Source organism: Lipotes vexillifer, unplaced genomic scaffold, assembly GCF_000442215.2.
Source record: "Lipotes vexillifer unplaced genomic scaffold, Lipotes_vexillifer_v1.1 scaffold564, whole genome shotgun sequence".
Lineage (NCBI taxonomy): Eukaryota > Metazoa > Chordata > Mammalia > Artiodactyla > Lipotidae > Lipotes > Lipotes vexillifer.
The window spans coordinates 2,323,801-2,342,043 of record NW_006787829.1 but is presented as its reverse complement, the minus strand read 5'-3'; the positions used below and the strand labels follow the sequence as shown (position 1 = coordinate 2,342,043).

Sequence of the window (18,243 nt, the reverse complement as noted above, 5' to 3'; positions counted from 1 at the left end):
AAAGAGTGTTCCAGGTTAATTCTTTTTGTCCCTCGGGTAACACTCAGCAAAACCAACTTTTGCATGGGGAGAAGAAATTCCGCATACCTATGTTTGAGCTTCCAAATGCCATCCACACACTCCTGTATTTCCCAAAGTGATTCCAGGAAATACTGCTACTGCTACTACTGTATGCCTTCTGCAGTGAGGGAATCAGCAGTGAATGTAATATTACGCAACACTACTGTGGGTTAGAGTGTGTTCCCCTCCAACATAAGAGATGTCAAAGTCCTAACCCTCAGAATGGGACCTTATTGGGAATAGGATCTTTACAGAGAACCAAGTTTAAACAAAGTCATTAGAAAGAGCCCTAATCCGATATGACATGCAATACGTTCGTATAAAGAGGGGAAATTTGGACACAGAGATGGATGATGTGAAGATGCACGGAGAGGAGACGGCCATGTAACTTGCGTGATGTATCTACCAGCCAAGGAAGGCCAAGGATTGCCGGCAAACCCCAGAAGTTAGAAGAGATGAGGGAGGATTCTCCCTCTAAAGCCTTCAGAGAGAACCTAGCCTGGCCAACACCGTGATTTCAGACTTCTAGCCTCCAGAACTATGAGATAATAAATTTCTGTTGCTTTGAGCCACCCAGTTTTTTGGTACTTTGTAACAGCAGCCCTAGGAAATTAATACCAACCCTATATGATGGTCACCATATGCATGAGCTGAATAAAGCTGTTGAGGAGTACTGGAATAAAGATCTTTTTTAACTTTGTGTAATGCAGCAATTCCCATACTCCTTTTACCTATCTGTCTTTTTCTACGCATAACCCCTGTTCATAGCTTGTGGATATTCATATCTGTTCCATGAAACAGGTTGGAAAACGCCAGTATAACCAGTGGAGGTGCTTATCTACAGGGCAAGCTGAAAGATGATGGTGATGGGAGCAGCCATCCTGGCAAGAATAAGATGACACTCATGGATATAACACAAAGTCCTGAATGGGCCCTAAATATGTGCCTCCTCACCTTATCTTGTGTTGCTAATTCCATTCTTTGATTGCCGTCGACATTGCATATAATCAATAAATTAGGTCAAAACACCACTTTTCCCGTTTGGTCCTCAGTATGCACTACAATGGAATGAAGGCCAATGCCATATATATTTCTACGTCTCTTTGAAATAGATGATTCAAGGAAAGCAAGGGTGTTTTGTAGTGCTTCCCTCCCTACACCGCCAAATCTAAGCAATCCACTGTCTAACTCTGGCCATATCATTACAAAGTGAGATGCATACTGGGAGAAATATCTTGAAACACCAAAGGACCTGTCCTGTTTCCTTTGCCCTGGAAACATGCCCTATACAAACACAATGATAACAAAGATGCAAATTTCAGAAACATTTGTAATTATGTGAAAGGAGAAGCTTCTGGGGAGAATACTGAGTCCAGAATTACTGGTATCTCCCAACTACAGGCAACAAGAGGGACTTTGAAAATAAGGTAATGCCTTGCCTTTACCCTTTCCCTGGGAGTTTGAGTGGACACAGACACATGCTTCTATCTCCTCATGTAAATTGGAGGCTACTACAAGAACAAAGACTAGAATTTGATTCTCTGCATGGAGTTTGATGACAAGCCTAGGAAGAGATGGAGAGATGTGGTGGAGAGATGTCAGCAGAGCCTAGCAAGGTGTAACAAGATAAAGCTACACCTCAACTGTCTCAAAACTGATATGGCATGGATGGGGTGCCCAGGCTTCCTGTTGGCCCCCACTGGACCCTAGATACTCTCTGAAAGCAGGACTTGCAGTGTCACAGGAAAGCAAGTGAAGTAACTCCATAGGGAGATGGGTACATACGAACCAGATAAGAGGACCATGTTTCCTCTGCTGACACCTGGGACTATATCAGTTCCGGGGGTTTTCAAATCAGCCTGGATGAAATGAGGAGGAAGCTCAAAGCTTGAACTTTGATCAGAAACTGGGTTAAATGAATCCTCATTTGACAGAAAACAAACACAAATATACACACACAAAAAGAGGAAAGAAAAGAAAACCTCAGTATACACTAATGAGATTTCATTTTTTTTCTTTTGTAATGCTATTAATTTTATTTTATACATTTAAAAGCATAATTCTGAGAAGAGTCCATGGCGTCACCAGACTGCTAATGTGGTTTGTGGCTCAAAAACAGTTAAGAACGCTGACCTCAAATTTGTCTCACTCTTCTGTGCTCTGTTAATTCAGAGCATTAATGTGGTCCATTATACTTTCATACCAAAGTTTGTTTAGATTCGGGTAGTACAAATTAGCTTCTCTAGGGCTTCTCTTCATGGACCTCCTGGATATTGTGAGTTCCCTTTGAGTAGGTAGGAATGTTTCCTACCATTCTTGTACTTGGCTTCTGCATTTCTTCTTTCACTCCAACTGTCTAATCCTGTGTTTCTACTGTATTAGACTCTCCATCCTTTTCACCGGCAGAATAAAACGTTATATTTCTCCCCCTGGATATTTCAGTAAGTACTGAGTTTTTCGTACCTCAAACTCTGATTTCTTGAATGAGTTTTGCAACTTTCTGGCTCAGTCCGGGGAACTCCATTTCCTCTCCCTCCCACCAGTATAAGCATTCAGGGGCCGAGATTTCATTTTTGATATACCCAACTTTTTGTTGATCCATTTTGTTCCTGCTACAGTAAAACTATGGTGTCAAGCTTGAAAGTCAAACTTGTAGCCTGATGAACATATGTTGCCAAACAAACTTAGTACATCATCAAGTTCTGTTCCACTTCTCATAAGCTCTGGGGCCATGGTCAAGAGACTGAAATGCTCTAAATCTCAGATTCCTACTCTTTGGGATGATACTGATAGTACACGTCTCATAGGATTGTTGTAAGGATTAAACAAAATATAGCATGCAAAGCAAGTAGCACAGTGCCTAACAGGAAAGTCCGTATTTCTCTGGAATATTGTGCATGTCTCTGTCACATTCACATCAAGTGTGTGTTAGACAAGAAAATTCTGGGCCCCCAGCCACACTCTAAAACAAACATCTCTGTGATGTGGGACCAGATGTCTGTATTTTAATAACCCCAGGAACCTAACATGCACTAAAGTTTGAAAACTCAGGGTAATAAACTGTTGATTATAATCAGCTTCAAAACATCTACCAGTGATTTTAGGAATCTCTTGCAAAGTTTTCTTGCAAAGTTTCTTGCATTTCTTACAAAGTTTCAAAATTACTGACATAAATTTAATCACAACATCCTTGTAGTATCTTCTTAATACCTGTCTACACTGTAGTGATAGCTCATTTTTTACTTCATATAGGTTATTTTTGGCTTTTTTTCCCCGTAGTCAGCATCATCAGAGATTTACCTATTTATTAAACCTTTTTTTCAGTATGTTTTAAAATGTATTAATTTCTGCTCTCATCCACTATGACTAATCACTCAGTTGCTCCACAGTTTTGGATTTAATTGCAGGTTCTTTTTCAAATCTTTTGAGGTGGATGTTTAGAGCATCAAATTTTAGCCTTTCACTTTAAAAATATATTTTGCAAAGCTCTACATTTTTCTTTGAGCATAGTTTAAAATCCTAACTGTAGTAATAACGGTCCCAGAGCTCAGATTATGATATAATAAATGTGAAAATTGGAGGGAAAAGTGTCGGGGGAAATGTTTTTTAATTTCCATCTGCCATAAAAGAAAAAATCAAAATATTATCTCTGATTATAGGCTTTGTAAATAAAATAAAATTTTATATTACTTAACAGAGATTCAAATTACCCAAAGGAACTTAACAAAAAATAGAAAACCTAAAGAGCCCTATGTCCATTCAAGAAATTTAAATTAAAATTATACAACTTCCCATACACGGACTCCAGTCCCATACAGTTGCACTCTTGAATTCTATTTAAAGAAGAAATAGTATCAATCCTATGCAAAGTTTTTTGGAAAACAGAAGAGGAGGGATGATTTCACAATTCATTTTATGAAGCCACTATAAGCCCGATACTGAAACCAGAAAAAGTCAATGCAAGAAAATAAAATTCCAGACAGATATCTTTCATGCATATAAGTACAAAATCCTTTTAAAAATTAGAAAATGGAATATTAAAGTATTAACAAGGTAATACACTCTGATCAGTATTGGTATGTATGCCAGAAATGCAAAAAAAATCCCAGAAATCAACGATTATGTGTCACTGCATTAATAGGTCAAGGGAGAAGATCATATCATTACAATTGATCCATAAAAAGCATTTGATAAAATACAATATGCATTTATGAAAACAACTCAAAAACCTAGGAATAGAAGGGACTTTCTCAAACTGATGAAGGACATCAATGTAAAACCTTCAGAAAATAGAATTCTTGAAGGTAGAATATTGAATGCTTTCCTCATGAGATTGGGAATAAGGGAAAGATATCCTCTCTCACCACTTATATTCAGTATTCTACTTACTCTACTTAAGGTCCTAATTTGTGTGATATGACAAGAAAAGAAACTAAAATTATAAAAATTACTAAGAAAATAAGAGGTTAAGATAGTGTACCTTGAAAATGCTAAGGAATCTATGAGAAAGCAACTACAACTACCTGAATTCAGTGATGTTGCAGGATAAAAAGTTAATATGTACGTATTTATATGTATATATGTGTGTGTAACTACTATATAGATATAACTTATCTATATAAATATATATAACATTTACACACATATATATTATCAGTGAACAATTACAAATATGATAGTAGCATTTATAATACCATTTAAAAAAATCACATACTCAGAGATAAAATCAGCAAAGACCTCTACCGTGAAAACTAAATAGAGCTGAGAGAAATGAAAAGACATCTAGATAAATGTAGTGATAAGCCATTCATGATTGGAATAGTCAATATTGTTAAGATGTCAGTTCTCCTTACAGTAATGTATTGATTCAACACAATTCCAATAAAAATCCTGAAAGCCAGGCATTTTTTCTAGACAAGTTAATTTTAAAGTGTATTTGGAAGGCAAAGGACCAACACTAGCCAAATTATCTCAAAAAGGAAGAACCAAGCTGGAATGTGTACCTTTCTAATTTCTGGACTTATTATAAGTGACAGTAATCAGGACAGGATAGACAAATTGGTCAGTGGAACGGAACAGAAAGAAAATGATCCACATATATGGATAAGTAATTTTTGACAAGGGCACCAAAGCCCTTTTTCATAAGCTTATTGGTCATTTCGATGAGAAAAGGAATATTTCTTTAATAAATAGTTTTAGACTGACTGGATATCTATATAGGAAACAATGAACCTTAACCCCTACCTCACACCATACTCAAACATCAATTTAAGGTGGATGCAAATTTAGGATAGGCTAAGATTTCTTTTATAAAACACTGAAAAAGAACTGTAAAAATAAATAATTTGGGCTTCATCAAAATTCAAACCTATGCTCCTCAAAAAACACCATCAAAAAAAGTTAAAAGCAAATAAAAATGGAATGCCACAAACTGGAAATAAATTAGTGAGGTGCTGAGCTTCTGGCTCACAGGAGGCTACTAAAATAGGCAAAAATAACCTACAGTGTCAGAAATCAGATCAGTGGTTGCTTCTGGGGGCCACGGGCAGCTGGAAAATAGCATAAGGGAACTTTCTGAGGTGACAGTAAAGTTGTGTCTTGTGCATTTGTCAAAACTGAATAAATGTTATAAATAAGATATGAACATTTCATTGTGCTTCAATATACCAGTTACTGTAAAAAATAAAATGCTAAAACTGCTATGAGCGGGTAATATAATATTTAACCTTTCACTAACAAAGGACTTATTAGAAAAATTAAAACTATTTTCCATTTTCTGGCCATAAATCCCATAAACAAAATTAAGGAAACCTGAGATGAAGTCTTTGTCATAACATGGTAGGAAAAATTTGTAGTATATAGAATTCTTAAAATCAACAGAGAAATAGTAAACCTAGTTTAAAAATCTGGCAGAGGACATTTATGTAAAATGAATAAATAAAATATAAAATATGTTTTTTAATTGGAATACGGACGGATTGGTAAGGAATTTCTGGAAAGCAATTTGGCAATGTGTGGTTCTTAAAAGAGTTTATGGCATTTAATCCAATAATTCAGATCTTAGTACCCAATGTAACTTAATAATCAAGGGTATTAAAATGATCCAAAATGTATATATAAGAATAAAGTAAACCCTATGACTCAATATTATTATTGAGTGAATTATTTAGCAAATTAAGCTGAAAGTTGGTTATTTTCTTATAGCCTAATTTATATCAGACAGAAGTTGACTTCAATATTCATCAAATAGATAATTATTAAATGAAATATGGCATAGCTATACAGTAGAATATTATGCAATCATTCAAATTATATCCCCAAGGAATCCTTAATAGCACCTGAAATTTTTATACTATAGTAAAGGCAATAAAAAGGGTTCAGTACTTTATATTCTGTATGATAATAAGTACAATATATGTGAATATGTTTGTATATTAAGATACACACTACTTTAACAGATTATCTCTATACGGTATAATAGCAGTTGAATTTTTAATGATTTTCTGTATTTACTACAATGAACATGATTTACTTGGAAATGCAGATAAAATGCTGTCAACAGCAACTTTTTTGTAAAAAAAAAAGAAAAGGAAAGAAAGAAGGAAGGAAGGAAAAAAATAAATTAGTTCCTGGGGGATTAAAAGATATTACTGGGTTTTTTTTTTTAAGTGCTGCCATTTGATACAAGAATTGCAAGGATTCCAATTCACAGTGTCCATTGAGCAGATGGCACCTGGCAACTGCATTTATTGCTATTGCCACGTTATAATAAAATAAATTTTGACAAATTTCAGTACTCTGGTGGAAATGGAGTCACAATTTCTGAAGAGTTCCACAAATTTTGACAAGCATAAATCACGCTTTGTTTCATTGCTGGTTTAATTGCATTATACAGATCTCAGGATGTGTCTAAATGTGCAAATATCTGCTTTCTCAGTGTGGCTCCATTTCTAAGGCTGCTGAAATTGAAGGCTGACCACTGCAATATCCCAATATTACAGCCATTTGGAGACAAGAATGTAAAGTTCAGAATGATCTTGAAATATCTCATTATTTTCTGAGTAATATCTGGGTCTATTGAATTTTGTGGCACTTCATATGACCATTAAAAACAAAGCATATTGTATCAAACAATGGGGTGAACCTAGATTCGAAATTGAGATGAATAGTCATTAATAAATTCCAACACTCCCAAGCATGCATTTAGTTTTTCAAACACCAGATACTTGTGGACTTACTAATTCGTGGTTAATATTAGACCAATAACTCTGGTCCTTTGACTAAATAACATTTAGTAGACTGTTTATTAATTTAGTATTAATATTGAAATTTCATGTTTGGAATTGGTATGTAGCAATTGTTAAATATAGAGCCTAGAGTGGGACTTTCTTGCTGTCTCAGAAATGTACTGCAGCCCCAGAGTGCTGGATAATGGGTGCAAAGCACCATGAAATTCTAAAGAGCAGGCTGGAAGATTAATTGAGGAGAATTCTCTCGTGGAAGAAGAGCAGAAAGGAGGGGGTCTGTCCCCCTCCAAGCACGATGAAGGGGGAAAGGCAAGAGAACCACTCATAGAATTTGGATTGTTCGCCAGATGGAGAGGTTGATCTCTCACCCAGGCTGGCAGAGTTGTAGAATCATCTAGTCCTGACCATGCTGGTACCAGAGCAGTGTGCAAGAGATTACGGGGGACAACCTGAGTTTGGAGGTGTAGTGGTTATTCTTCTCACCGTGATGAATCTGTGAGCAGGATACAGGATGCAGCCACAGCTGTTCATGGTGGCTAAATAAGGAGATAAAGGTCACCAACTGGACAACGCTCATTTCCACATCTGATGGGACAAATAAGTTTGGGTCTTTTAATGAATTAGCTGCAGTAATAAATTTAACCGAAAAGATGTCTTCCATAACTATCAATATTCTGATCACATGAAATTTTGAGAAAAAAATTGAATTCTCTTGCTATAAAATAATTTGTTAAATCTTTAAAATTATTTTGACCTGTAAGTTGTATGTAGAGTGAGTTTTACTTTATGGAAACACTGGTTGATAGAAACAACTAAGTGAAATTCAAAATTATACATTGTCCAATCATTTAGAGCTATTATTAATCATTACATAACCATATATATGTATATAAATATTAACTTTGTTATTTAATTTAATAATACCTAAATATTTTAATTAATGAACTTTAACAAATATTTAAGTCTCTATGGAAGACCCTGGAATTGAAATTCAGAAAATTAGGGATGTCACCAAATTGCTAAAGAACACTTTTCTTATTGTGGGGCTTCTCCTTTTGAGCCATACTTAGATTTTAGGAAGAGAAGGTAAAAGTATGACTTTACACTCACCCACATAGCTGAAGTTATTATAAAATTTAACCTCTCCCCATGGAAAACCTGACGGTTTTAATATCTATGAAGCTCTTATTTTTCAGATATTTAGGTGTAATACTTAGTTCCATGTTCTTCCATCCTTTCTTTTGACCCAACCTTCAAACCCACAACTTCTGAAGTATCAGGAGAAGTGAGATAGACAGAGGGGGATAGACTGCTCAGCAATCAGCTAACAGCTAAAACTTACAGGACCTCCTCTGAAAAAAGAACGGACTGGCATCCAATAGACATTTCCCAAATTTATTTTAATTAATCAGCTAATATACACAAGATGTATTTTATATTCATGCAGTCACAGACACTGAGTGTTTACTATGAGGTAGATTCACAAAATTATTCAATACATAAATTCCAGAAGTCTGTTTTTTGTTGTTGTTTTTGTTGTTGTTGTTGTTGTTTTTTGCGGTACGCGGGCCTCCCACTGCCGTGGCCTCTCCCGTTGCGGAGCACAGGCTCTGGACGCGCAGGCTCAGCAGCCATGGCTCACAGGCCCAGCCGCTCCGCGGCACGCGGGATCCTCCCGGACCGGGGCACGAACCCGTGTCCCCTGCATCGGCAGGGGGACTCCCAACCACCGCGCCACCAGGGAAGCCCAGTCTGTTTTTTTTTTAATATTTCAAATTTATTACCAAGGAAACTTAGCTGAGCTGATATGTCTGTTTTTCAGCATGGTTCTCCTTTTTTTTTTTTTGGTACGCGGGCCTCTCACTGCTGTGGCCTCTCCCGTTACGGAGCACAGGCTCCGGATGCGCAGGCTCAGCGGCCATGGCTCACGGGCCCAGCCGCTCTGCGGCATGTGGGATCCTCCCGGACCGGGGAATGAACCCGCGTCCCCTGCATCGGCAGGCGGACTCAACCACTGCGCCACCAGGGAAGCCCTAGCATGGTTCTCCTTTAAATCCAGTGTTCCATCTCTTCTGTTACAAGATGGAAATTACCAAGAAACTGGTTGAAGAGCTCATCATCCTTTTGTTTTCTGTTCATTTATTTCTAGTCACTGGAGGGTATTTTGCTTCATGTCAGAAACCTCATCAGTGATCCTCTGCTTCCTGCTGCAGCTGTAAGCTCCACTTACCTGCACTTGCCAGGCTCCAGCTAATATTATATTGGGTTAGTTCCTGCCCTAAACAAGATCTATGTAAAACCTCCCTGGCTGAGAAGGGAAGGTTTCCGTCCTTCTCAGGGTCTCCCACATATCACCTGGGGTCTCACTATCCCTTTTCCAGGACCATTTCTCCTGAGTGTAGCTCCCCTTTCTCGCCAGATCTTGTCCAATTCAATTTGACCAAACCTTGTTCTGTAGCCCCCTCGAGACTGTTCTTGTGGTTGTGACCTTAACCCTGTGTCAAGGCCATTTGGAGCATGGTCTCTTCCTTTGGACCTCTTAATCCAGCCCTAGAGTAAAACTGCCCTGGTAAGTGCAACTGCAGATTCAACAACAGTAAGCATCTTTGTTGGACAGAACAATTCATCTTATAAATATTTCACCTTATTGTTTTGGCCATTTAAAATAAAATTATGTTTTCTCATATATCTATCAGCCATTATACAAACCTAAGTTTTACCAAAATACAGTTTTATGGGCAATGTGTTTGGGATTTTTCACTCTAGAATTCTATAGTTTATATGTGTGAACACATTTAAAACTAATACTTTTTACATAACCTTTCAAAAATTTATTTCTTCACACATTCACCAGTCTTCACAGGACTTTATATTTTATTCATGTTTCAGGATATTATTATCATTATTTAGACAGCTAGTTTCTTTTCTAATTCTTTTGGCTACTTGGAGCTCTGCTGTTTAGTGCTTCTTTATAGTGTTTTTATTGTTATTGTTGATGATCTCAAAAGGACATACTTGGAATATACATATCTTGCTGAATTGTAAACTATCTTTCATATACCCCCTTTCTTTCTATGCCTCTCTCCCTTCTTTATTCCAATTGGCATAAGAACTCTTTCTTGACAAGTCAGTCATGAGTCAGTTGAGATAGGATTAATTGATTTGAGCAGAGATTAGAAAACAATTTTGAATAAAATGTGCAGATTTGCTCTACTGGAACATAGCATCACTTTTCAAAAGCATCCCTCATGGTTTCTCAGATGCTGCCACTTCCTTGGCAATATTTTTAAATGAGTTTCACAAATCGACACTTCTCAAAGTGTGGTCCCCAGAGCAGCAGCATTAATATCTCCTGGGAACAAGTAGAAATGTAAATTATCCAGCCCTGGGGTAGACTTACTGTATCAGAAACAATAACGGTGGAGGCAAGCCAGCCATCTTGTATTGAAGCAAGCCCTCCAGGTAATTTTGATGCACACTGAAACCTGAAAACCAGTACTCTAGGCAGTAAAACCCAAACGCAGTTTCTTAAATAAAAAGGTGACATGATCAGAGATTGGTTTAAAAAACCTGCCTGATAGAATTATTTCACAGAGGTAAATATTTTTAAAAGTCATTTTAATGGAACCAGTTTTAACTATTTCATATTGAAATGGTCCAATGGAAAACATAGCAAGTTTTAGTAAAACAATGTGTTTTATGTTACTAAGCGCATAAAATAATTTCTTCACAGCAAATGCAGAAACCTTCCTTCCATTAAAATGGAATTCAAAGAAGTATAATTTGCTAGATGACTTGATGTGCTGCCCTTATCTTTATGTGCCTGGTTTTCTGCTGGATTAATTAGCCTACGTTTTCATTGAATCGCAAATTCTTGGAAATTAGCCATTAGAGGAAGATAAATTTTGAATATTTAAAAATTGAAAATAAAATTGTTTAGGGTAATTCCTTTCTTAAGTTAGAAGAAATAGCATCAAAAAGAAGGTAGGAGTGGAGCATTCTAAACCATAGCAAGAAGGGGTTACTTGAGTTGCCTGGTTAAAAAAAATAAAGTGGGAAAGTAGAAGGCAGGCCAGAGGGAAGGGATGCAGATAAGGTTCACCTGCTTTGTGCTGTCTAGAGGTGGCCCTGGCAGGACTCCTTAGGGGAGTTATCCCATCACTTTGAATTTGTTCATAAATGCGCCTCAAAGACTTTGGTGTGTAGAGCCCTATGTCATGTGACTCATAATAAATTCACGTATTATTTTCCAGCTTTCTCCAATGGCCATTGTGATGACTGTACTTTTTCTGTGTTTATTACTGTTAGGTTTTATCTGCTAACATTAGAGCACGCAGACATTTCTGTGAAAACGTTATGGTTCTTCTGGGTCCTCTGAAACACTCTGTAGATTATGTACAACCTTTCACGGAACATCCATTTGAAGGACGCTCCATGTCAGGACCATTTTTTTGTATGCTCCGTTTTTTCAGTTACAAACAATGGGTGTGAATATCAAGGGTCAGTGCAGTCTTAAGCAACAGTAAGATTGTTTAATGATGTTTATTTATCTCAGCATTTTTTAAAAAGTGTTGTTATTTCTTGGCATTTTGGCAGTGAGTCTTCCAATGCTCTCTTCAGGCTCCAGGATTGATGGAAAGGAAAGAATTTAGAGGACTGTTTCTCTTTCCGCTTCTATAATGACAATATTTTCCCTATGCACAACAGATGCCACTGACACATGGTTAGTTCCAAATGTAGAAGCTGAACTTCATCCGAAGTGTCTTGAGCAAAGAAAAGAATATTGCTCTTCAGGCATTAACTATAGCCCTGAGTCACTCTGTTGGGTCCAAGTTTCATTTATATTCTCATATTAGATCATACCCTTTTGATTTACTTGTAATCCCATTGGAGAGGGAACTGTGCTGGGAAAGTGAGGGATGTATTTAATGCTGCATGTAGATACTTGCACACAAGAGTTTTAAGGTTTATGGAATATGTATGTGTCTATGTAGATATAGATACAGCCTTTTATTGCACATAATTAATGGGACAATGTTCTTCGTTGTTCAGCTATAGAATTTATCTCGTTTTGCCTTTTCTTTGGGAAATAATTGTGAAATCTATATACATATTACTTTCATGCGTCAACAACCTAAGTAGAATATTGAATCATTAGATTATTTTTGGTCCCAGAATATCTAGGCACTTGAACATAAATATTGACCATATGGTTACTAAGTTTCAAGCTGTCGTGCTTAAGTTAAATATAACTGATTTTGCATCAGAAAATCTTTGCTTTACAAAATACCTGCCACTGAAAAGATACTTTCTATTATACAGACAATTCCAGCTTAGTACCAGCAAACATACAGTGTTTAAGATTGTAGCATCATGATGGATGATAGCACATTTCTAAACATCTCAATCCTTTACAAACTGCAGCTGCAGCATTATGCCTCTCAGAATAATTCATGCAACAGCACTGCCTTTAAAGCACTATTCACAATCAAATTCAAACTCACAAAGATGTATCTTAAACTTTTTGTTATCACGACTCATTATTTTTTTGTAATTCCTCAATTCTTGCAGCCCATATTCATCGTGGGATATATTTATTTCATTCATTACAATTAACTAATATTTATTGATCATTTACTATAAACCAAGAATATGGTGCTAGGAACTAAGGATACTTTGTAGGACACTTTGTAGGTCATACCAAGTTCTTTACTTCCTGGAACTTACCAACTAACCTTATTTTTCAAAATAAAGTGCATCCAATGCATTTTAATGGGGATCAGGGGCTATAGGATTTTGTGGTAACCTTTGAGATACATGAAAAGTTATAAAGCGAGGTTTGGGATCATTGCCTAATAATCAGATTTTCAATTTCAAAATATCCAGGAATGAAACAGTTACGTGCTTTCATTTTGCATACCAAAACAATGTCTCAAGTTCTGCCAGAAGGCAGTCATGAATATCTGCCATTATCATAAGCTGAATTTGACCATGAATACTCTGTGCTTTGAGAGTCAGTCTGAGTGGGCGTTAAATACTTCATGCCTCAAAGGTAAAAATTCAGTAAGTTTTTGTGTAAGTTAAAGAAAACATTCATCGCAGAAATGATTTCTATGACATCCACTTAAGATTATGGGAAGAAGCAGACGGTTACGCCATTTGGGCAGAGACTCCAATTAGCTTTTTGCCCTGAGGTATGTTCCCACTGTACAATTTAACCATTTAATCCCCACCGTAGAGAATGCTTGCAACAAAAGGTTGAAGAATGAGTGAATGGATTAATGATTAAGAATTACTCTAACTCCTTTTCCCATACAATAGAAAAAGGTAGTGTTTCGCAGTATATATTGATGTGACCAAGGGACACAGTAACACTTTCTGAAGGCTGTAGGCAGGTATACAAATTCATACAGTGCTGCCATAAAAAGTTACACCTCTTTTGGCTTCATTTTCTCCATTCCTTGTTTCTTTGCAGAGCGATTCAATGTGTATCTTATGCCGACACCAAATCTGGACATTTATGGCGAATGCACAATGCAGATCACTCATGAGAATATCTATCTCTGGGATATCCACAATGCCAAGGTCAAGCTGGTGATGTGGCCTCTCAGCTCACTGAGGAGATACGGGCGGGACTCAACATGGTTCACATTTGAGTCAGGAAGGTAAGCTTTGAGCGCAGAAGCCACAGGCAAAGGTTCTGTCTCGCAGTGCCCAGGCTGGCCGTTTCATTTCCATGAAGGGTAGAGAGCACCAAATATATATCAATAATTTCTTCACATTCTTACTGATAATCTGAATAAAATTGTGTTCATTCTACGGCAGGTTAAGTACCCCATTCAAAATAATTCCCGTCTCTTACTCTGGCATCAAACCAGTTTCATAATTATCTTAATCATACAAGATCTTTGCGAAATTATTACAATATTATATTTGGGGTTCATCCTCCTATATTTTTGGTGCAATAGGATCTCCATAAAATTCAACATGTCCTTGCCAGCATTATAATTGTGGGGTTTTTTTAAAGGAAAGTATTTTGAAAGGAGTTTTATATAAAATTGCTTAAATACTACCTTTTAGGTTTGAGATAAGTTAATGCAATATTCATTTACTCAGATGTTTATGTTAATGACATTAATTATTATTAATTCAGAATGGCTGAAAAAAAGTTGGCAAATCCATAGTTTATGAAATGTGTAATTCAGATTTTAAATGTAGTATGTCAAGACAAATACATTGGTTTCTTGATCACAGCACATGGTTGGAATCCATAAATGTCTAAAATGAATGCTTGCTTCACAATCATTATTCATTATGCTCTGACCCCTTTGTGATATTGTTGTCATACATCCAAGACAAGACTTAGGTTTAGGGATTCTATATAAGAGATGTTTAATGTATTGACCCTTGGGGACATGATTTATCACATTGTAGTAATGAATCTGTGGCCTTATAACGTAATTACAGTGAAGTCACTCTGTGACTAGATAGATAAATTATAATAGTTGTACAATAGAATATTACCTACCCATGACACACAACTTGGATGAATCTCAAAAACATTGTTGTAAGCATTAGGTGTAATTCCATTGGTAGGAAATTCTACAACAGACAAAACTAATTTACAGTGACAGAAAGCAAATGAATGTTTGCCTAGGATTGGGGATAGGGAGAAAATGGACTCCAGGAAACACAAAGGAACTTTGGGGGTGGTGAAAAATGCCCTGTATCCTGACTTTTGTCAAGAGCCATGGAACTGTTTATAAATATTGGTGTGCATTGTTACATGCAGATTATCCCCCAGCGTTTTTAATGTGAAAAGAAAAAGTGGGGAAAGAAAGTTGGTGGGGATTTACTATTCATATTTTATATACTTTCCCACTGTTTGAGGTTTGACAATGAGCATTTGTTACTTTTACAACAAAACACTTCCTCTGGAAGGAATGGGACCAAGGAAGGGGAGAGAGCCCCAAGCATTTTCTGGAGAGGGGGTCTTGAAGCGGTGAGATACAGCCAGGCCTTTATTCCTAGGTAGGCACAGTAAATTCAGAAGTATGTTTTCATAACCTGAGCAGGCTTTGCACTTTTCACATTTTTCTTGTAAGTCTCCGTTTTTTAATACTTTATATCGTCTGATTACAAAGTTAACCCAAACTTCTGAGGGAGTAATTGGAAAGAAAAGCTTAAAATCACTCATAATTTCTCCATCTTGAGAAAATGGCTTTTAATATTTTGGTTTACTTCTTTCCAATATATTTTAAAATCAGCATATTTTCACTTAACATTATATTGAGAAGTAATCTCTGAGTCCTTTAAAATCAAGATTTTTGTGGTCACATGGTATCTGAACATATGGCTGTACTATCATTAATTTAATATTAGGGTGTTTCCAGAATGAACTAGTGTAAATAAAGCCACACTGACCGACCATCTGCGAAAAGATGTGCAAATATCTGATCATTTTCTTAGCAGAGCCTTTTTCAAGAAGAATTACTGGGTCAAAAGCTGTGAACATTTTCAAGGTTCTTCACAGTATAGCAAATTGCTTTCAAGGGAAGTAATATCAATTCACACACCCTCTAAGGGTGCAAAGAGCGTGCTCTTCTTGACCCCATAAGCACAGCATTAAAATGATGATTTAAGATGTTTCTATTTTGATAGAGGACTTGGATATCTTGTTATGTTTTTTCTTTTCTCCTTTGTTTCTTTATGTTTGGAGGTGTGTCCTTGTGTTCATTTCTGTTTTTCCTTCTTTGAATTTTGGGTGTCCTTTGCCCTTTAATATTTGGGCTATTGACCATTATTCTGTGTGTCTAGTTTGTAAATTCCAGAAGATCTCACTCTTATTAAAGGTAGCCAAAGGCAGAAGGTTTTGTCCATGTGTGATCCAGAGAAATGAAAGCAGGACGCTGTGTTCCCTAGGTCAGGACTGGGAGAAGCGGGGAGGGGAATGGCATGAGTGATGACAAGTGACAATTTAAAGGAAAAATTGGCAGGTAAGGCCTGGCCTATCATCCTAGTGAACCTTGAGTTGAAGAATGACATTTTCTGCATTTTATTTTACCAGCTCTTTGCACAAGGCACATCATTTGGAAGCAGTCTCTAGCCATTTATTCATACTACTGCATGTACTGGAATGTAATAAAATTGGATGCCAAAATAGTCTTTTTTCGACTGACAGCCTTTTTCCAAAATGCACTTTAAATTCTACTGTACCGATAAAAGATAAGAATAAACAGTAAAAGTGGAGCAAGGTCATTCCTTCTGGAGGAGCATACCTCATACATCCTCACATTCATACCCCATACATGTGAGGGCAGAAAGAGAGCGGGGACCGGGAAGCATTCACTGGGAGCTGTCCTCAAAGGGGCGCAGCCTGGGGAGGTGAAGTCATGGTCCCCTGCCTGCTCAGAGGAATTGCTCTTTTTTTTAAAAAATAAATTTATTTATTTATTTATTTATTTATGGCCGCGTTGGGTCTTCGTTGCTGCGCGGGCTTTCTCTAGTTGCAGCGAGTGGGGGCTGCTCTTCGTTGCGGTGCGCAGGCTTCTCATTGCGGTGGCTTCTCTTGTTGCGGAGCATGGGCTCTAGGCTCGTGAGCTTCAGTAGTTGTGGCATGCAGGCTCAGTAATTGTGACTCGCGGGCTCCAGAGCGCAGGCTCAGTAGTTGTGGTGCACAGGCCTAGTTGCTCCACGGCATGTGGGATCTTCCTGGACCAGGGATCAAACTCGTGTCCCCTGCATTGGCAGGTGGATTCTTAACCCCTGAGCCACCAGGGAAGTCCCAGGAATTGCTCTTTTACCATAAAGATTTTAAGTTTGTATTTTAAGAGTGAAAACCACCAATGTGTCGTGCAAGATTATTTAATCAAAAAAGATATCCAAACCTGCAGAGGAAGTCATAGGATTTGTGATTATGTGCAGTTTTATCCTGTGAAAGATAACACCACTTTTTAAACTGCTGATGTGGCTTTTTCACTTCACATAACCTCATAAATGTAAGCAAAACTAAGGATGAGCTCAAATGCCTGCATAACGAAATTCAAGTGAGCCCCGAATCCTTTTTTATAAAATGACTGTTCAAAACATAACCTCCCTATTCAGCACAATGTTTAATATAACACAATCAGTGCTTAAAATATATGTCTTACTAACTTTGATAATATTATCCCTATTGAGAAGCCTGGGGAAAATCTGGTTACAGATTTTTAACAATTGGAAATATAAAACAATACGGTTCCCATAGGAAGATGGTTAATGGAAGCAAATGCTCTATGTGCTATAATCAAGGATTTCGTGATGTCATAGTGAGGCTTATTCTATCTTTAAACCTTTTTTGATCAGTAATACAGAGAGAAATCCTTCCTTCTCTAATGTATGACCAGTTAGTTAAAATAAAAGGTAAGGCAGACAGTTTTTAAATGTGATACAAAAGCATGATTACTCCCCCCAAAAAAGATAATTTGACTGTAGCAAAATTAAGAACTTGCCTCTGCAAAAACACTTTTAAGGGAATGAAAAGCAAGACACTGATCTTGAGAAAATATTTGGAAGTCACATATTTGACAGTGCACTTGTATCCAAAACATATAAAGAACTTCCAACTCAAAAATAAGAAAAACTACAACCCAATTTTAAAAATAGGGGAAAGATTCAAGCAGAAACTTCACCAAAGAAGACATATGATTGATCAGTTATCACAGTAATTATCACATGTCTTTTTGTACGTCGAAAGACAATATCAGCAGAGTAAAGAGGCAACTCACGATTTGGGAGAAAATATTTACAGGTCATATATTTGATAAGGGGTTAATGTCTAGAATATAGAGAGAACTTCTAAAAATTAATAACAACAAAAAGCAATCTAATTAAAAAATAAGCAAAGGACTTAAGTAGACATTTCTCCAGAGAAGATATACAAATAGTCAATAGCATA

General features: G+C 36.9%; 1 protein-coding gene across 1 annotated transcript in view; it reads left to right on the top strand.

The window, feature by feature from the left end:
- Positions 1-18,243, top strand: part of DOK6 (docking protein 6) — a 416,940-nt gene that overhangs the window by 267,109 nt on the left and 131,588 nt on the right. The window contains exon 5 of the mRNA XM_007460866.1: positions 13,783-13,972. Coding sequence (XP_007460928.1) covers positions 13,783-13,972 — 190 coding nt within the window. The remainder of the gene's footprint in view (positions 1-13,782; positions 13,973-18,243) is intronic.